Source organism: Lissotriton vulgaris, chromosome 5 (assembly GCF_964263255.1).
Source record: "Lissotriton vulgaris chromosome 5, aLisVul1.2, whole genome shotgun sequence".
Classification (NCBI taxonomy): Eukaryota; Metazoa; Chordata; class Amphibia; order Caudata; family Salamandridae; genus Lissotriton; species Lissotriton vulgaris.
Genome location: NC_141693.1, coordinates 1847816509 through 1847837453, shown reverse-complemented (window position 1 = coordinate 1847837453; position 20945 = coordinate 1847816509). Strand labels below are relative to the sequence as shown.

General features: G+C 47.2%; 1 protein-coding gene across 1 annotated transcript in view; it reads left to right on the top strand.

The window, feature by feature from the left end:
- The window catches only part of PIP4K2B (phosphatidylinositol-5-phosphate 4-kinase type 2 beta), a 645829-nt gene that overhangs the window by 583194 nt on the left and 41690 nt on the right, over positions 1-20945 (top strand). Inside the window, exons 8-9 of the mRNA XM_086924326.1 lie at positions 15735-15993; positions 16559-16662. Of these exons, the coding sequence (XP_086780452.1) occupies positions 15735-15993; positions 16559-16662 (363 nt within the window). The remainder of the gene's footprint in view (positions 1-15734; positions 15994-16558; positions 16663-20945) is intronic.

Here is a 20945-nt window from a genome sequence, read left to right as displayed (position 1 = left end):
AGATCTTTGCACTTTGTTTTTGTTTGAAAAAGTCTTTTAGTCACGAGGTAGGTGACTCCTCCTTTCCGTGATTGTGTGCATGGGCATCGGCTCCATCCCCAGATAATTTTTTCCGCCATCTAGTTCGGATATGTATTGCTGTGCTCTGGTTCGGTATAGTTTTCAAACCCCTTCGACGCGCAATCCTCTATCCTCGACGGTATTTATTTATCAATCGCAGTTTCCATTTGGCGCGCATCCTCTAAAATCTGACACTTTCGATCGGGAACTTCAAGGCGGGCCGTCGGACCTACCTGTGCTGACCACGCCAGCAGTCGATGTAACGTACTCCATTCAAGTTATTTCCCAGGTGTCATGCTAAGTTTCCACGCACCGACTTGCACGATGTCTACAACCTCTGCCTCTCCCTGGAGCATGACTAAAAGGACCGTGAGGCATGTCGATCATTCCAATCGAAGAAAACAAATTTTGTCCGTCTGGCGCGGCGCCACAAGATGAACCACGGCAGCGGATCCGTACCAGACATCTTCGGTGAAGATACTGACTCCCACCAACCGGATCCAGAAGCCGAGGAAGAACTGGTCTCCGTGTCCGAAGCAGATTCCGACATGGAAGAAGAACCGACCATCACTCAGGGTCAACGTAACATGAGTACAGATCCCCCCCCCGCCCCCCCCAACCCACCACCATGCCCACTCACCCAAAAACTGCGGCTCCGGTATCACCTTTGCCCTCGGGCACAGGCCGGCACCGAGACAAAGTTTCAGACGCCTCGGGCTCGGCTACAAAACACAAGAACAAGCCTTCGGGCTCGAGCCAGCCTCATTCTGGTGCCGAATCAACACCTTCGGCACCGAAACACAAAGCTTTGCCAGTATCCACAACACTGGCTCCGAAAACACCTTCTACGCCGAAGTCCTCCGAGTCAAAACTGACAAATACAAAGACCTGGAGCCGAAAGCCTCCAAGCCTAAAGTTTCGGAGCCGAAACACGCGCCTGAAGCCTCAGAGCCGAAATCCACACCCAAAGCTTCGGAGCCGAAATCTGCTCCAAAAGATTCGGAGCCGAGATCCACACCTAAAGATTCTGATCCAAAACACACCTCGCCTAAATGCTTGGAGACAAAACCTGCAAAAAAGCACTCAGACTCAAAACACTCGGTGCCCAGAGATCCTCAACCTAAATCAACTTGTTCCAAAGTATCTCTATCTAACAGCCCCCTTGAAACTCAAACAAAAGAGACTCAGCATTGATCCTAAAACTGGAAACCTCCAGTTCATTCTTCCGAAAAAACGGAAGCTGGATCTCAGAGGATCATCCTATACTTTTAAAAAAGGACATGGGGTACTAACCCTTCTCCCCCTTACATACCTCCCTCTCCTCCTCCACATACCTCCCTCCCCTCCTCCCCATACCTCCCTCCCCTCCTCCAATCAATCAAAGACATTTATATCGCGCACTACTCACCCGGAGGGTCTCAAGGCGCTTTGGTGGGGGGGAGGGGGGGTCAGGGCCGCTACTGCTCAAACAGCCAGGTCTTGAGCTGCTTCCTGAAGGCGAGGTGGTAGCAAAACGGGCGGCAGAATACTACCGTGGACGGCGGAGCCGGCCCAGGGGGGGGGGGGGGAGCGCTCACAGTGTGCGAGCGTAGCTTCGCAGCAGGACAGGCCGCAGAGGAGGGCAGACCTGCGTGGCAGAGCGGGCTGGGAGCAGCAGCGAGGGGAGAGGGCACCGGCACAGCTGGTGGCCGTGCGGCGCGGGAGTGTCCTGCGACCTCCTCCCAATCCAAATTTGATAATTACACCATCAAATTCACCACCACCTCCACCTAACACACAGGACGAGGACGATGGGAATGAGGACCATTACATACCACATGATATACCACAGGATTCCCCACTAGCACGGCAAATTTAAATTGGCATACATGCTATTAGTTATCACACCTCAATTGACGCCCAGATCTTTTCACATGCGCCTATGGTACATGATCCATTGTACAATGACTGCAAGGAATGGCTAGGGAACACGATATTCCAGGGGGAACATGTAGCCCCACACAACGATGTATCGCCATGTCTATCCCTGAGCTGTCACCAGTACTGGACGTCATCACACATATCGGAGTATAAGATACAGTATATCCAAACTTAACAATGTATTTGCCAGACTGCCGATATGCATGTGTAGTTTACTTTCACACCGTTATTGAATAATGTAACCGCTATGATATCGTGAAATTTGCAGAAGATATACGTTTCTCCTTCTCCATAATCCTCTGATGACTGTTATTGCCTGTATTGAACATAATTGCAATGTTTAAGAAATGCTAATAAAATATATACAAACAAAAAATGGTATACCACAGGACACTGATCCCTGGGCCAATTATGATAAAGATCCAGACCAGGATAACCATCCCGACCTGTATCCCTCCAGACCCTTCCCACCTGATGATAACATCTGTTTTGCACAGCTTATTAACAGGGCTGCTCAATATCACGGGGTGGAACTACACTCAGACCCTCTAGAAGAGGATTTCCTTGTGGAGACATTCACACATTCACAAAGGGCTACTAACACTTTATCAATGCTCAAAGGCTTACTAAAACATACTTACGAAGTATTCAAAGACCCAGTTAGAGCCAGATTACTAACACCCCGAGTGGACAAAAAATAAAAAATCGCGCCTACAGACCTGTCCTATATAAAAGGCCAGTTGCCTCTAGACCCTCTTGTTGTAACCAATGCCTGTAAGAGAGCTAATTCTCAAACCACAGGCGACACCCCTCCGCCTGATAAGGAGTCAAAACGTATTGATGCCTCAGGCAAAAGAGTTGCTTTCCAAGCGGCTAACCATTGGCGTATTGCCAATGCACAGGCTCTGTTAACACGCTATGATAGGGCTTACCAGGAAGAGTTGGAAAAACTCATGCAACATCTACCAGATGAGTATAAGACTTAAGCTAACAACCTCATCCAAGAAGGGAAGCTCATCACCAACACTTGCATAAAATGCACGCTCGATGCAGCAGACTCAGCATCCCGCGCCATTAACACTAGCATACTGTTACTCAGGTATGCTTGGCTTCGAATCTCTGGATTCAAGCAGGAGATACAATCCTCCATACTTAACCGGCCGTTTGAAAAAGAGCATCTATTCGTGCCATCAGTAAATAACTCATTAGAGAAAATGAAGAAAGACAGTGAAACAGCAACAATCATAAGAGCTTTATAATTGCCCTCTAACCTGGGGTCTTTTCGCCGTTCCTTTATAGGGGTGGCTCAAAAATAGTGTCATCAGAAAATCCCCCCTCCTCATATAAAGGTAACAACCACTCTAACTGCCCCAGATGATATTTTAGAGGAAACTACAGAAGAAATAACAAGGGAAGAGGCAACTCCACCCACATTTTCCCTGCCAATAAGCAGTGACTTCCCTCTGCTACTCCCCGATCATCCCACTCCTGTCGGGGGACGTCTCTCACAGTGCCTACATGTATGGAATTCCATTACCTCAGACAGGTGGGTAATACAAATGTTCCAATATGGTTACTGCCTGGAACTTACCAGCACCCCCCCAAATATTCTTCCAAAGCAACTTGTAATGTCACCAGAACATCGCACACTCCTAAAGCAAGCAATTTTTCTGGCATTGAAAGCTTTTCAACTCCATCTGGAAGGCAAAGCTGTCTTAGTCCGTACAGACAATGGCAGCAATGTACTACATACAGAAACAGGGAGGAACACACTCTCTACAGCTTTTACAACTTGCTCAAAATATATGGAAATGGCCATAGCTCAAAAGATATATATCCTTGCTTAATCCCTCCCAGGAGTAAACAACCAAATCGCAGATATGCTCAGTCGTCAAAAACAACAGATGCACAAATGGGAACTACATCTTCAAGTTCTGATCCCATTCTTTCAAATGTGGAGCTATCCAGAAATACATCTGTTTGCAACACACCTCAACCCAACATGCCCAAACTTTGCATCAAAGTATCCACACCCATCATCCAAAGGCAATGCGCTATGGATGAATTGGTCAGGTAGATTTGCTTAAGCTTTTCCACCTCTCCCGCTAATTCCATTAGTGGTTCGGAAGCTAAAGCAACAGTCTCTCGCAATGATACAAGTGGCTGCTACATGGGCTTGACAACCCTGGTTCACAACCCTATCGGAGCTATCAGTAGTTCCTCATCAGAAACTATACCTCTCCCCCAAGCTTCTCACTCAGAACCATGGAGAGATGAGACATCCAGATCCCAGTCAATTCAACCTTGCGATCTGGCACCCGAAATCAGTGTTTGGCTACCTTAACCTGCAACCAGACTGTATGAACGTCATTAATGTGGCTAGACGCCCTACCACTAGAGCATGCTACGCTGCAAAATGGAAGCCATGTGTAATTTACTGCACAACAATCAAATCAATTCACTAGATGTTTCAATCCAAAACCTCATTTGCTACCTATTACACTTACAGCGTTGTAATTTAGCCTTTTTTTAGCCTATGCATCCATACGTTTACACTTGTGTCTGCTATCAAGGCATTTATGGAAGGACTTAAAAGAATCATCCCTCCTAGACTTCCGCCTTCTCCAATGTGGAATCTTAATATAGTCCTTGCAAGACTCATGGGTCCACCATTTGAGCCTCTGCACAAATGTGAGCTATAATTTCTCACTTGGAAAGTAGCCTTTGTTAGAGCCATCACATCTTTCAGAAGAGTTGGTGAGCTCCAGGCTTTAACAGCATTTGCCGGTAGGGGGTCTGTGAGGTGATTAGAGGGCTTCAAGGTGCCGAGCAGTTTGTGAATTGATTCTTCAGAGTAGGTATCGAAGGACGTCCATGACGCGTTGTTTTTAGGTTGAGTGTTAGTTATGTTGATGGTGATGGGGCTGGAGTATCGGCTTACGTCATTGAGGAGATCACTTCTTATATTGTCGGTCTTTAGCTTAAAGAAAGCAGAAAAGTCTTCACAGCTTGGAATATCACTTGTTGTGCTGATTGATTGTAGGGGTTGCATCTAGGTTTGAGTTTTGACTAGTTCGAACAGTTTTCTCGGTCGGTTTTTTGCTTGGTCCAGCTGGTGGCTAAAGAAGTCAGATTTCGAGCGCTTGATTTTCCTAAAGTAGGCATTTCTCTTATTCTTAAGCGTTTTAAGGTGCAGTGCTGAGGGGTCAGATCTCCAGGTGCGCTCTGCCATTCGCATAGCACGCCTGTCTTCATTGAGTCTACCATCATACCATGGGTTCGAGTTCTTGGTGGAGACTCTCTTCAGTTGCAGGGGGGCGGCTTCATTGATTATTGAGGTCATAGAGTCGAGGTAGAGGTCGGTCAGAGAATGAACATCAGAGACGCCCGTAGGGGGAAGGAGGAGACTGCGGGTGTGGGAAGGCAAGGAGTTGGGGTTAAGATTCTTCATGTCCCTTTTCCAGATATTGGTTTTGGTGGGTTGAGCCGGGTTAGGTTTGACCTTTTCGTTGATGAAGAATGTGATAATGTGGTGGTCTGACCAGTCACAGGATTGGATTGCCTCCAGGTGGGTAGAGTCCTCTTTGGCGATGATAAGGTCGAGGATAGTGCCTTTGTCGTGTGTCGGACTGTTGCAGATTTGGGTGAGGTCAAGCGCATTAAGGAAAGTTTTGAGACTATTCACCACAGCATCTTTCTGGTCGTTCCAGTGGAGGTTGAAGTCACCCAGGTAGATTTGAGTGATCTGTCGCCCGGCGTTGGATGTTATCGTGTCCATGAGTTGTTGGGAGAAGGTGAGGTTGTCCCCGGGTGGGTGGTAGATGACATGCAGGGAGCATACAGGTTTGCCCTCGCTGGTAATATCGAGGCAGATGAGTTCACAGGAGGTGAGGGAGGGGGAGGTGGCTTTAGTAACAGCGAGGTTGCTCCTAAAAATGCATGCGATGCCCCCGCCCGTCTTGCCAGTTCTGTCGAGTCTAATGATGTGATAGTTGGGGGGGACTCGTATGTCCATTATAGGTGTAGAGGCTTCAGTTGCCACGTTTCAGTCAGAATGGCTAGGTCAAGGTCCATTGTTAAGATGAGATCCGCGATGCCGGAGGAGTGTCTCGGGGCCGTCTGCAGTTGAGAAGGAGACATTTGGGTCTGGGAGTGAGAAGGGTGGTCGAGTGTTCTAGAGAGAGGGGGACTTTTCTGAGATTATTGGGGACGGAGCTTCTGTTGCTCAGTGTGGGGGGACTAAGGGGATTTGTGAGAATTGTGGGTATGGGAAGGTGTGTGGTGGTTGTGTGTTTTGTGGGACCTGGGCCATATGAGCGAAGGAGAGTGTATAAGTCGCGGTCAGAGAGGGGGTTGAGGGTGCGACGGGGGCGGTAGGTGATATTGCGAGCGGGGATAGAGGGCCAACGCGGGGAGTAATGCATGAAAGGGTCTCTGGGGATGGTGGGGGACTTGTTGAGGATGGAAGTGGTGGGTAGGGGGTGTCTGGGGTGTGTGAAGAGAAGTTCTTTGATGGTGTGGAGATCTTCTTTGACTTGTAGGAGGGTGGATATAATCATGTCCAGGGTTGGATTGGGGATGGTATTGGGAATGAGAGCCGTGGGCGAGTGGTTGAGTAGGGCGCTGGAGTGGGAGCTGGAGCCGAGGGGGAGGGATGTGCTAGCGACGGTGCAGGGCTCTGCGGCAGTAGTAGGTGGGGTGGAATTCGATGGGTGAGAGAGTTTGTGGGTAAGGGGTGTGGATGAGGTAGGGGGGAGGTTGGTAGCATAGGTGATGGTGCTGGTGGGAGGCGGCGCAGGTGAGTTGAGGGGTGAGTGTAGGCTGGAGATGGTGGGGGTGCAAGTAAGATAGTGGGGGCTGAGAATGGGGGGGGAGAGAGGATGAGGGGTTAGGGTAAGGGAGGTGGTGTGTTCCGTGAGTCTAGCTGGGAGAGTGAGAGTGGGGGGGGAGATAGGGTGAGAGATGGCCCTGCAGCGGGGCGTGGGAGATATGTTCAGGGCGGTGGTGGGTTCTGCGAGGCTCGGTTGAGGTGTGAGGTGGGGTGTAAGGAGGTTGGGGGTATGGGGGATGTATGAAGGGGAGTGATCTTCGCCAGTGCCTGAGGGGTGTGGAGAAGTGGGATCGAGTGGGTGACTGATTACAGCGCTGGGGGGAGGGGAGAGGTGTGTGTCGTTCAGATGCTGTGATAGGTTAGGCATGTTAGATTGACGATTGGAAGTTGAGGGTGTTGTGTAGTCCGCGGTGTTAGGAGTGTAGGTCCGCCGGTGGAGATATGACCTATGAAGGTGGGGAACAGGTTGTCGAGTAGGTCAAGGTTCCTATCTGTGGATTGGAATAGGAAATTGCCTGTATGACACACTCGGCCGTACACCACAAGTCACCCAACTACCTCACTCAAAAGCTGTCTATATCAGGAGGCTCGAGATCCAATAGAAGCACAAAAAACCTCCTCCTGAAACCTAGAAGATTCCGGAAAGAAAATACATAAAAACGCTCCTTCTCAGGAATGGCACCCAGGATCTGGAATGCACTCCCGCCTGAAACCAGGCTTATCTCCTCCACTGCATTTTTTAAGAAAGAGGTAAAAGCCATCCTTATGATTAAGTTCACCTGAACTCTATTGTTACTGGATCAAAGACATTGCACGGCTTCTGTATTATTGGTTTCCTGATTGTTTATTGTGTTATACTCCTACTTGATTGCTTTCCTACATTGCAACTCACTTACTACCGACTATTATATTGTTTTCAATAATTTGTTTAATCACCCCCTTGTTGCCCCTACCCTCTGTTTCTGTAAAGCGCTCTGATATCTGCAAAGATCTTGTTCGCGCTATATAAAACTTTGAATAATAATAATAATAACCATACAAGTAATCAAAATAAACTGGTTCTTAGGACTAATCCCAAATTTCTACCCAAAGTCATTTCTGCCTTTCATCTCAACCAGTCTGTTGAGCAACCCATATTTTTTCCTCAACCAGACTCAGTGGCAGAACCTGCTCTTCACACATTAGATGTAAAAATAGCAATAATATATTACCTTGAAAGAACGAAATCTTTTTGAAAAGAAAAACAACTCTTTGTTGCTTTTTCACCACCACATAAAGGCAATCCCATATAAAAAGCAGGTATTGCACAGTGGATCGTTAAATGCATCCAAACATGTTATATTAAAGCTAAGCACACATTAACAGTTCCCCCATACAGCGCACTCTACATGCAAACTAGGGGCTTCTATGGCATTCTAAGGGAACATACCCATAGATGACATCTGCAAAGCAGCAACATGGTCTACACCACACACAGTCACACCACTATTGTGTAGATGTGTTAGTGAAACAACAAGCTAGTGTGGGTCAGGCCATTTTAAGAACACTATTTCAAACCACTGCTACAGACACAGGTCAGCCAACGCTTGGGAGGTAACTGCTGTGTAGTCCATGCTAAAGCATATGAACTAAAGCTCATATACCTTGAACGGAAAATGCCACTTACCCAGGATGCATCCGTTGTTGGCATGTAGAGGTGTAGATTCATATGCGCCCACCTGCCTCCCCTGGTACCCTTGTCCGTTGCAGTATCATCTTACTTAGATACAATATACATTGACATCTTTTTCTAGTCTTACTAACTCCATCATCACCCTTACAACAAAACAATCCAGGGATGTAGCCGATGCCAATGTGCACTATCACCGAAAGATGGAGACACCTACCTCGTGACTAAAAGACTTCTTCGAACAAAAACAAAGTTCAAACATCCGGACCCAACACCAGATAGCGACCTATGCTAAAGCCTATAAATCTACAGCTCTATATGCCAAGAACAGATGCATACTGGGTAAGTAGCATTTTCCTTTCCTTTCTCTCCAAGTCCTTCCTCCTTTCACAGAAGCGCAAGTGAATTTGGATAGTTTTATATTAATTGTTTGGAGTTTTTGTGTAGGATTAGTTCCACTTTTGGCAGCGATTTCAGATTGCTTAAAGGAAATATACAGGGTGAATTTGCAAGTAAGACTAGTGTTTTTTTCTGTGCAAAGAACATGTCTGTACTCTCTCATATATTCTAGAACCCTTACGTTGTGATGGGACAGTTTCATGAGTCATAACAGTGGCAAGCATTCTATTCGTTTTATAACTGGCCTTTTGTTCATGAATCGAAATTTGCCTAGCTTAGTAACGGTAAGTTTAAATTCTACACGGAGGTGTGGATTATGCTTTTCCTTCTTCGCTCTTTATTTTAGTACACAACTTACAGCAGCCTAGAAAAGCTTAAACAAATGCTTATATCCCACAACAAAGGGAAAAAGGCATTAAACAATGAAAAAAACATTCAGTTCTCGAATAATCCAAGTCCCATCAATCCACTACGGTAGTGCACAACGTTAGTCCTTTGACAGTGTCCATGACAGCTAGATAGGATGTCCATCTTGTGCCATTTTCCTCGTTCTGCGCGCGAGTCACGCCAACATCCTACTGGTCCTGTTTCGAACCTTCATTCCCTAACGGAAGAAACACAACAGCGTAAACGTTGTAAATAAATCTACTCGCTTAAATAACCCAATGCCGAACATTACAACATCTTGAGCAATGCACAACCCACAGGTAAATCAAAACCGGACTACTTACTGCAATACAGGCGGGATCGCACCCGATGGTAATCTGGGAGGGATAATCCTCGCCTCTGTGTCCTTAATAGAATTGAAACTTACTGTTACTAAGCTAGGCAAATTTCGATTCTATGTCAGGACCGGAGGCCTCCAATTATGCTAGTTCAAAGCTTACTTACCACTAAATGTGCAATTTCCACCACTGGTTTAAAATAAAACCTCTTGAAGGTGGAATCCAAGGACCAATCCGCAGCGCGCATCAAGTCTTCCAACCGAGCACCCAAAGGAAAAGCTTTAGAAGCCATAGCTCCTCTAGCCGAGTGAGCTCCAAACAGTTTAGGGTTGATACCTGCCTCCTGCATGACCCATGTGACTGCCTTGTGTGGCTTTTGTAAGGCAATAAGCAATTGTTGTTCGCCCGGAGGACGAAACTCCAACGTCATGTCTTCGTATGCCTTTTGGCATTGAACCACGCACAGCTTGGAAGCGTCTACAAATGCTGGGTCCGAAATTGTCCTCGACGCAGACTTTGTGCGACGTCCCACTGTAAAGGTAACCCCCTCCGGGGGAAAAACTCTTGCCGAAATGTCTAAAGCTCGTACATCAAAAACCCTACGGCAGGACACCAAACACAAAAGCATGGCCAACTTAGCTGACAGCTCTTTCAAAGAAAGGTACTCGTTAGGTAGCCACAATAGAAAAAGATTCAGAACGACATTGACATCCCAAAGGACTGAGTAACGCGGTTCTGGGAGTAATGAAAGGCGAATACCTCCTAGGAGTCTACACACAAAAGGATGTTCACCAACCGGGGCTCCCTCTACCGGGTGGTGAGCTGCCGAAATCGCAGAACGCACTGCCTTAATGGGGCAGTAGGCCAGGCCGTCTGATGCCAATTCCGCCAAAAAATTCTGAATGGGAACGACGCCTGTTACCAGGGGATCCAGATCCCGTGGAAGACACCAAATCTAGTCCAGGCAGATCGATATCGCTTCGCGGTACTGACTGCCCAGGCTTCAGACAAAGGGTCCTCCGCTGATCTCGAAAGGCATGGGAGCGAACAACGTCGCCGGAAAGCCACCATGCGGTGGAGAAAACCCTGTGTTATAAGATGATGCGACTCCCCGTCTGGATTGAGCAGAAGACGAGGAAACCGGGGAAGTAGGATTGGAGAATCCCAAGAAAGTTCCAGAAGAACTGGAAAAAAAACTTGGTACTTCCAGAAAGGTGTCACCACCACCATCTCAAATTCTGGCGGCGAAGCAGGTCCACCGTCCACACCACCATCGAAAAAGGAGGGAACGCATAAGCCTTCTGTTGACTGCAATCCTGGAGGAAAGCATCCGTGGCCTCCGCGAGAAGATCCGGCCTCCAGCTGAAGAACTGCGGGAGCTGATGATCCAAGCGAGATGCAAACAGGTCCACTGAGAACGGACCCCAAAGACCATTCAGCCATCGGAATACCTGGACATCCATCTTCCACTGGCTGGAGTCCCAAAGGTGTCTGGACTGCCAATCCGCCAACTGATTGGCCTGGCCCGGTAAGTACTCGACTGTCACAAACACATGGGGGGGCCAGACAATCCCCAAATTCTTTGGCCAAGTTCGCCAGAGCCTGAGGACCGCCCAGATGGTTGACGTATCGAACCGCTGAGGCGTTGTGCATTCTTAGAAAACACATGACCGCACTGAGTCTCTGGACCAGCAGCGTACTGCGAAGGACCCCACCAGAAGCTCTAAGGAGTTTATGCGCAACTCCTGTTCCTCTGACAACCAGGCGCCGTCTGTGGTGAATTCTCCCCACTAGGTCCGGAACCAACCCGAAGATCGCTCGGCCGTTCCAGGCCTCCATATGAGTAAGCCACCAGGACATCTCTCCCGTCACTTCCCCTGAGAGGGGGGCCAACTGGTCGTAAATCATGCCCTTCCTGAGATGGTGCGCCTTGAGACGCTGGAGGGCTCAATAATGAAGGGGGCCTGGGAAGATTGCCTGGATGGAAGAGGAGAGGAGCCCCACCACCCTGGCAATCTGGCGGAGGGAGATATGAGATTTGGAAATTGTCTGTCGCAACACATGCAGAATCTTGGCCATCCTCTGGGACGGAAGACTTAAGGAGGATTGGAGAGAGTCTACAACAAACCCAAGGAATACCACGCTCTGAGATGGTGAGAGAACGGACTTGTCCTTGTTGAGGACAAACCTCAGCCCTTGTAGCAGGGAAACTGTCTGTTGAAGCTGAAAGCCCAACTTCTCCGGGCATTGGGCCATCAAGAGGATGTCTTTCAAGTAGACAATCATCCGAATATCCTGACTCTGCAGAAATTCCACCGCTGGGTGAAGCAGCTTGGTGAAATACATGGGGCAGAAGAAAGCCCGAACGGAAGGGCAGTGAATTCGAATACCTGATCCTGCGGGATAAACTGTAGAAACCGACAGTGTGGGGGATGAATGGGAACCACCAGTGTGGGGGATGAATGGGAACCACCAGGTACGCGTCCTTGAGATCCAAACAGACCATACAATCGTTTAGCAGAACGTCCCAAAGAAGATGGATTCTCTCCATCTTGAAATGACAGCAGACCAACCACCTGTTGAATTCCTTGAGGTTGATTACTGGACGTTTGCCTCCATCTGGTTTTTCCACAAGGAAAATATTGCTCAGAAAACCTGAGGGATGTCGAGTTGACCGGCGAATGGCCCCTTTGCTCCGAGACCTCTTTGTCGATCAACTGCGCATCGATCATTGAAAAGACTATAGGGCGCGGAGGCCTCGCCTGGTGAGGATGATCGTAAAACTCTGTGAAAACCGCAAATAGTCTGTAAGACACACGCATCTTCAGTAACTGCTGCCCAAGCCTCTGGGAAGGCCACTAGCTGGCTGCCAATTCGAACCTGGTCTGCAGGGATAACACTTACCGTTGGAACTGTTGTTGCAGGAATTATTCTTGAAGCAAACAAAAAAAAGGTTGCTTTTTAACCATAAAGAAACTTTTCAATAAAATAAAATTTATATATTTTTGTACCATGCACGTTGTTCAAATATAATCATTACTATCTGATGTCAGGTCTTGCCCGCTAGTTAAAATTGTTCCTAATTATCCTGTTTTTCCAATCATTTTGTGCATCCCGAATTAGGAACTCTAGTCGGGGATACCCCTTCCTTTTCTTGCATATATTATTCTTGAAGCCACCTCGACCTCTGACCTCTGTCCTTTGGTAGGATAGAAATTCATGTTGGTGGCAGAGGTGTTGTATTGACCTCACCCGGAGTCTTGACCCTTGTTGGCAAAATTTTGACCGCCACAGCCGGTCGCGCGGCCCTTTACCGCGACCGGCCCCTTGAGAGACATGTTGTTGAAACACTCTTTCATATACTGGACTGGGCCTTGTCCAGGAATGTAAAGGTCGAAACAAATTTACGTAACTCCTTAATGAAGGGGTCTCGGAAGAGACCCCATTGGGCCACCGCACCTACCTCCGAGGAGGCCCAAGTCACTCAATTTTGGGTCTAACTTGATCAGGAGCGATCGTCGTCGTTCGGTCGAGAGGGCGCATTTGGCGTTCCCTAAAAAGACATCCACCCTTTGCGCCCAATTCGACAGAACGTCGGGGCAGATGACAGAACCTGTTGCTTTCGCTTCCTCCGCCATGTCAAGGATTTTTGTGATGAGCCCTATCGAATCCAACAATTTATCCTGACAGTAGCGCCAGGAACGGTCAATGCTTTTGCGAGGATCTTTCACGAATTTCGCAAGGAAGGTGGCCATTTTAGAGTCTAACTCTGGTGTCAGAGCCACCTTCCCTTCCAACGTGGGCCGTGGACACTCCCCTCGCAGACAACTTCTCGCCTCCTTCTTCAAGGGTTTGCGGAGGCGTCCCGCAACAAACTTCGCCACCTTGTCCCCAGGGGTCCGGGGTCCAAGCTGCAGACCACGGATGGATTATTTCATCCGGTCTAACATGCCTGAACTGGCCCGCAGTACCTCGGCGGCTGAGCCACACCAGCGCCAAGAACGCATCGACCCCTCGTCATCATCCGTGTCTGCTGGTGACACCTCCCCAGGGGATGAGGGAGCCATACCCATAGATACCGAGGGATCGGGGACCGGCAGTGGCGCAGGGGTAAGAGCGGTCGCCTTAGCCAAAAAAGCGTCACGCAAACACTCAAAGGCGTCCCTGTCCACACCCTGCGTCCCTACGGAATCCTCCTCTCTACAAGCATTCTTAGGGGCATGGGGATCCTCTCCTATGGGATATGGGGCATTGACGGCGCCCCTAAATGTGCTTGCGGCAATTTTGCGCACTCCTCCACAATACGGGTGGACAGGCGCTCCTCCATGGGGCCTACTATCTCCGTGACACAGCAGTAGATCGAGCTATCCACCGCATTGAAAAACTCATCATCATTAAGGTACTGATGAGTTTCCTCTTCCTCATAATAGCCCTCCTGCTCCATGCCTAGGTAACCGTTGGAACTCTGCAGCCTCAGGCAATAATCAAATATGGGGGACTGAGGAAAGGCTGTGGAGAACAGCACTGGTTGTGGGCAGGCCTCAGGCCAGCTAAACTTTCAGGGTCGGTTGAAAACCGGAGATTGAGGCAGCACCAGCCCTAGGGCGTGCTGACCCTCTTCAAGAGACCGGGTCTCAACCGCCTCCCTGCCACACAACTCTACAAAAGCCTAATCCTCTCGTAGGTGTCAAACGCTGTAAAAAAACCTGCTGTCAGTGCTGAAATCGTCCGCAGGCGTTGAACGCGGTGAAAACAGCCGTACTGACCCCGCGCGGGGCGTTCAATAATATGGGGGTAATTACAGATCCAGTTCTCCTGGGCGTTCTGGTGAGGCTGCAGGGGTAAGGCTCCGGCGTGTCTCGCTCCTCAGCACGGCACCTCTCTGTGAGAAGAAACCGCGCTGAGGAACAATGAGACGCCGCGGCTCCCCCTAGCGCCCCCCCGCAGCGCAATACCGATTTAAACAAGCAATATACACATGTCTCAATAGCAGAGAAAAGGAACAAATTACTTAACTGGCTGTGAAGCAGTGAAGAAAGTGGAAGATGGCAGAAGATGGACGTCCTATCTCGCTGTCATTCACACTGTCAAAGGACTAACGTTGTGCACTACCCTAATGGATTGATGGGACTTGTAGTTGAATTATTCGAGAACTGAATGTTTTTTCCTTGTTTAATGCCTTTTTCCCTTTGTTCTGGGATATAAGCATTTGTTTAAGCTTTTCTAGGCTGCTGTAAGTTTTGTACTAAAATAAAGAGCGAAGAAGGAAAAGCATAATCTGAAGCCTCTGGTCCTGACATAGAATCAAGAGAAGAGTGCACATGATTTTCATTCCAACTACTACCACATATATTAACTAGGCACCAAATAGAACACATGCTTTTCTTCATCTAGGCTGCACCGCCTCTCCATAATATGTTCTGTAGAGTCCCACCTTTCTCCAGCAGCCAGCCCAGGTTCAGGCACTGGTAGATCATGAACTGAATACTGAGAGATGATCTTTCTGGAACTGGGTAAAAACATACTACTGCTTCACTCCCTCCTAGTAGTGACCATGTTAAGAAATGCAAAGCTATACTTGGAATGGAGACAGACTTTGCCAATTCCTTCAGAGTCACCACATTTTATAGATTGGGTGCCACTCTCAGTTATTTTCTCATGATTTAAGGGGCATGAGCATGTTAACTTTTCTCATGAAGGGGTGGTTGGTTGCTCCCTGTTTATGGAATTCATAGAGTAGATTTCAGACTGGAATCCCTTCATGTAGCAGGTTGCCACAGGTTTGAAAGTTGGAGGCGAAGCCTTAGAAGGTAATATTTGATGTGTTTGGAAATAGTTCTAAGCAGTGGTAATGCTGAACACTGTAGACTGAGCAGAATATTGCCTTGTTTATATTGTGGCAATGCTCTTGTTTCTGCACACACACTGCTTTTTATGTGGACATGCACATACTTTTATTGTAGTAGTTTTTAATGTCCGCCTTTCTTTTCAGTATATTAATAACTGAAAAATCAAAGAATGCAGATTTGTTAATCCACTCCCTAACCCACTGGTGTTGGACACATTTGTCTGCGTTCTTTAGTTATGCTGTAGACCCCGCTTACACCATACCTTTTCTACTCTATTGTAGTTTTTATCACAGCTGAAGATCATGGACTACAGCCTATTGGTGGGTATCCACGACGTCGACCGGGCAGAACAGGAAGAGATGGAGGTGGAGGAGCGTGCTGAGGATGAGGAATGTGAAAATGATGGCATGTCGGGGAACCCCATCAGCTCCTACGGGACTCCGCCAGACAGCCCTGGAAATCTCTTGAACTTCCCCCGCTTCTTTGGGCCAGGAGAGTTCGACCCATCTGTAGATGTTTATGCGATGAGAAGCCACGACAGTAAGTGTTTCTTAATGAATCTCTATAGATATTTTCCCGCTAGAGCACACAGCTAGGTATCCGAGCACTATATAAATGTCAGTCAAGCAGTTTCAGTAAAGCAATCTGATGGGCCAGCAAAATCCAAAATGCGATATTGTCTGTGTACAGACTGCAAAGAAATAGTGCAGAAGTATGTGAACACTTTTTACTTTGAAAGCTTCCAGGGTTTGTTCTGTTTTATTTGACCTTGATAAATAGATGCTGGTTGTGTCCTTTGAGCAGAAGTGACAAGCCCTCAAGCCTTATTTTTATGTATTTGTATCTGGTATTGCCAGTGTTTGTCCAGCTGAGATGACTTTCAAAACAGACACAACTCCTGAAGCGTTATCACTGTTGGTGAGCACAATTTGGGGTTGTGAGAAGCAGCCAGGCTGTAGGACAGGCTCTGATGTTTGGCTACGTTCCTGCAGGAGTGAAAGGTCATAATGGACTGCTAAAAATAATCTATAGCATGTAAGATTTTGTTTGGCCACTACTAAATGTGTAGTCCTACTAGTGAGAATCTTACATTTTTCCTCGTCAGATGCTCCAAAGAAGGAAGTTTATTTTATGGCCATAATAGATATTCTGACGCCGTACGATGCGAAGAAGAAAGCTGCACATGCCGCCAAAACAGTGAAACATGGGGTAAGTGTACAAATTCAGTGACCTATGAGAGTTAATACCTATTCAAAGGGCAGGTTAAGATAGTGTTTCCAGTATGGTAATACAGTTGTGCAAAATAGGGTAAGATAGCGACCCAGAGCAGAGATAGAAAGTGGCAGAGGAAGGGTAAATATGGAATAGGTAAAGGAAAGAGATGGGAAAATCTAAACGTTCTGCTACAGATGATCTTTCCAATATTAACGTTCTGAATAATCTGTCAAAGTGGATTTCTCAGCATATTAATCTGTGCCTAAACTATTCCTATATCGCTCGGGCGTCGAGCTTTAAAGTTAATGTGGAGAAGTCGGTAGCCCTCAACCTCTCAGTCACCCTCGACTCTGGCGCACTTTCGCTCCGCGCACCCTCTTCAATGTGCAGAGGGAACTGTTCCCTATCTAGGCATCCAGCTGGCACCTACACTGCCGGATGTGGTCACTGCCAACCATGCCAAGCTACTGACATAGATCTGGGCGGAGCTACGGCGGTAGAAGCATTTCCGGATCTCCTGACTGGGGTGGGTGGCTGCCATAAAGAGGACGGTTCTTCCCCAAGTACTTTACGTCTTCCAGGCCTCATCCCTTCGGCCACCCAAGGGTTGGATCAAGCAGATCCCATCAGAGTTATCGCAGTTTATTTGGCGGGGCCGTCGACCCCGCATGAAGGATGCCATAGCGATGCTGCCCCTGAGGAGGTCGGCCTGGTGGTACCGGACCTTTGGCGCTACTTCCAGGCGACTCAACTTTATCATCTGGTTGAGTGGAGCAGACTCGAGTCAGAGAAGCATGGACTGTTCCAAAACCAGGCAGTGGTGGCCACACCTCTACAAAGGATTCCCTTCCTGTGTAAAGCTCTTAAGCTGGCTAATCTTTATGCCTCTCATGTTACCAGAACGATACTGGAGGCCTAGGACCAGACTTGTCAGAAGTGAAATTTCACGACCTTCCCATCTCCCCACACACTGCTCTTCGACAACCCTGACTTTCAAACGGGGATGAGTGAGACTGCCTTCATGAGCTGGTACGCCACTGATTGTCTATCCTTGGGGCACTTATTCGAACTAGACCGGATTCTTACCTTCCCTCAGGTTTGTGCCATATACGGGATTCAGGAATCTGAACGGTACCACTACCTTCAGATTCGGCACTGGGCCCTTCACCCACTCATACAGCCGCAAGCACAGCATTTTCTCACACCATACAAAATATGGCTACTTAGTTGCACTTCTGATAAAAAGCTGATCTCAGATCTATACAAAATGTTGCTTACTCCCCACGCACATACAAATAACACAGGGTGCTCGCGTTGGGATCTCAGTGACAAAGAACGGGAAGGGATATATGACCGAGCCTGCCACTCAGCACGTAACATGGGATTGACTGAGACTTTGACTAAGGTGACCACATATTGGTATCACACGCCCGACCGCCTGCACACGATGGACCCCCGACAAAGCGCAGACTGCTGGCGGAGATGTGGAAAGTGAGGCACGCTGGTACTGTGAACAGCTCCATACATATTGGACGCAGGTCCTTGATGAAATAAACAAACACTTTGACACTCAGATTCCAAACTTCCCAAGCTATATCCTCTTGGTCTTTCCGAACCCCCTCACATATCCGCTCCGATCACGAAGGGGTCGCCAGATGGCAATTGCTCTAGGTTCAGCTATGCAAAACATCCTGCTCCTCTGGCGGACAACTCGCACCCCTACATTCACTGGTCGGCTGTAGTGTCTGTGTCAGTTGCTAGGGATGAAGAAAATGATACAGGTTTAATTTCTCTGACTTAAAAGTGAAAGGATTTATGTGGCAATCTTATGTGGAAATGTAGGAAAACATTTTTCAGTACACAACTTTTTAAATGAACTCTCCAAGTATTTCAGAATGTCAAAATTAAGAATGCACAAATGAAACACATTTTTGTTAATTCTGAAGTATATTGAAAACAAATACTTTGATATGATCAATACAAATCAATATGTTAGGTGATACCATCTCCAACCGTTATCGCTTGTGCACTGTATAGTTTTATTAGTAAAATTGTATGTCTGTGCAAATGGGAATTTAGATTGATATGTTGTCTGCAATAGTAGTGTTTCTCCACTCTACTCTTCACTACTGCATTCTACTGCGCACCACTCCACTATACACCACTCCTTGCTACTCGAGTCTGCACCACTCCACTCTATGCCACTGCACTCTACGCCTTTCTACTCACCCCTGTACCACTCTATCCTATGCAACTGAACTCTTCGCCACTGCACTCTACATAACACCACTCTGAACACGAAGAGGTGGAAGCGTCGGCAGCGGAAGAGGAGTAAGCCTTCTCTATCCCAGAATCTGATTCCCAGTTGAAGTCCGAAGACGTTCTACCGGAACAGGTTACCATGAAACAACCAGTCAAGCCTTCCGGCTCTGGACTGAGTAGAGAAAAGCCGTCTTCAGAACCCAAACCTTCCGCTACGAAAGACCAGTCCGGAATCTAAACCTTCCACTCCGAAGGACAAGAAAGACAAGTCTGTTTCGGCACCGAAAATTTTGACGCCGAAATCGAAAGATGTCCTTCCTAATCCTCCATAACAGATCCTAGAACATATGAAGGAAAAGCTAGACCCTAAGCCGAAGAAAATTTACATTAATCCAGACACTGGACATATTTTGGCAAAAGTTAGTTCAGAGGACACTAGCTCTAAAATTCCTCTCAAGAAAGAGGCATGGCTACAAGCCCTATTTATCCTAATCCTCAATCCCCTCCACCATCTTCATCGCTACCACAATTGTCCTTTAACCATAACACCTCAGGGGTCTCCAAATACACAGCCTAATATGGGAGATGATGACGATCAAAATAGTCATTTACCGGCAGACCCATGGGAGGACTATAATATTGATCTCCCCATGCATAATGACCCATATTTATATCCTGCAAAGCCATCAACTCTAGATGATAATGTAGCTTATCAAGAGCTGATTTCAAGAGCAGCAGCTTACCATGGGGTTACATTATACAAAGAGTCTTAAGAAGAAGACTTGTCAGAGTTTACCTATGTTAAAAGGCATGATGAGACATGCCGATGACATCTTTAAGGACCTTGTTCGTGCCAGCATAATAACACCTGGGGTTGACAAAAAAATACAAACCTCCACCATCTAATCCCATTTTTATTAACTGACAGTTGCTTTTAGATTCGCTATTTGTCTCTAATGCTCGTAAGAGAGCAAATTCACAAACCTCTGCAGATGTACCTCCCCCAGACACACTGATAAATCCATCCGGCAAGAGAGTAGCTGCTCAAGCCGCTAACCACTGGCGTATTGCTAACACGCATGGCCTACTAGCTAGCTATGATAACGCCCACTGGGACAAAATGGGAGACCTAATTCAACACCTCCCAGAGGAGCAAAAGAAAAAAGCACAGGATTTAGTACAAGAAGGTTAACTCATATCTAGTTCCTCTATTAGATGTGCTTTAGATGCTGCTGACACTGCAGCAAAGAGAATTAACACCAGCATTCTCCTACGACGACATGCCTGGCTTAGAATTTCAGGTTTTAAACCAAAGGTTCAGCAGTCTATTCTGTATACCCCTTTTAACAAACAACAACTTTTTGGGCCTCAAGTAGATGAGGCCCTATAAAAAATGAAAAAAAGATAAAGACCAACCAAAATGAAAGAAAAAAAGAATAGTGAGGGAGAATGTGAACATCCACAGTATATTGGTTGCTCTATGTCAAAATACAGCAGTACAAGCAAGGACAAGGGGAATTACTCATTGTATCACAGTTATAGAAACCAGTCTGTCTTTGTACATGTGTTGATGGCGTTTCGACCCTTGCAAGAAAACATGGGTCTCATCTGGACTGAAATGCCCAAGTGTCTGAGAAAGACATGAATAACATTGGTTAAAAGACTGGTGAATTAGGGTTGAAATACATGGTGGAAAAGTAAAGAAGTACATGCTGACTGGAGATATTGAGAGTCAGATACGCATTGTGTGTACCCACTCAAGATTAGTAACAGTGGTAAAAGGGTAGCACCTCAATCTGTCAACGATTGGCCTATTTGCAGACCAATGGGTTTGCTTGCGAGGTATGACCTTGCACATTTGGATGAAATGGAGGAACTCCTCCAGTGTTTCCCAGAAGGGCACAAAAAAGGGGTCAGGGGCTTGTCTCCGAACGCAAGCTCATATCTAACACTTCTATCTGAGGGGCATTGAATTCTACAAATAACTCTGCTAAGGGGATCAATACTAGCATCTT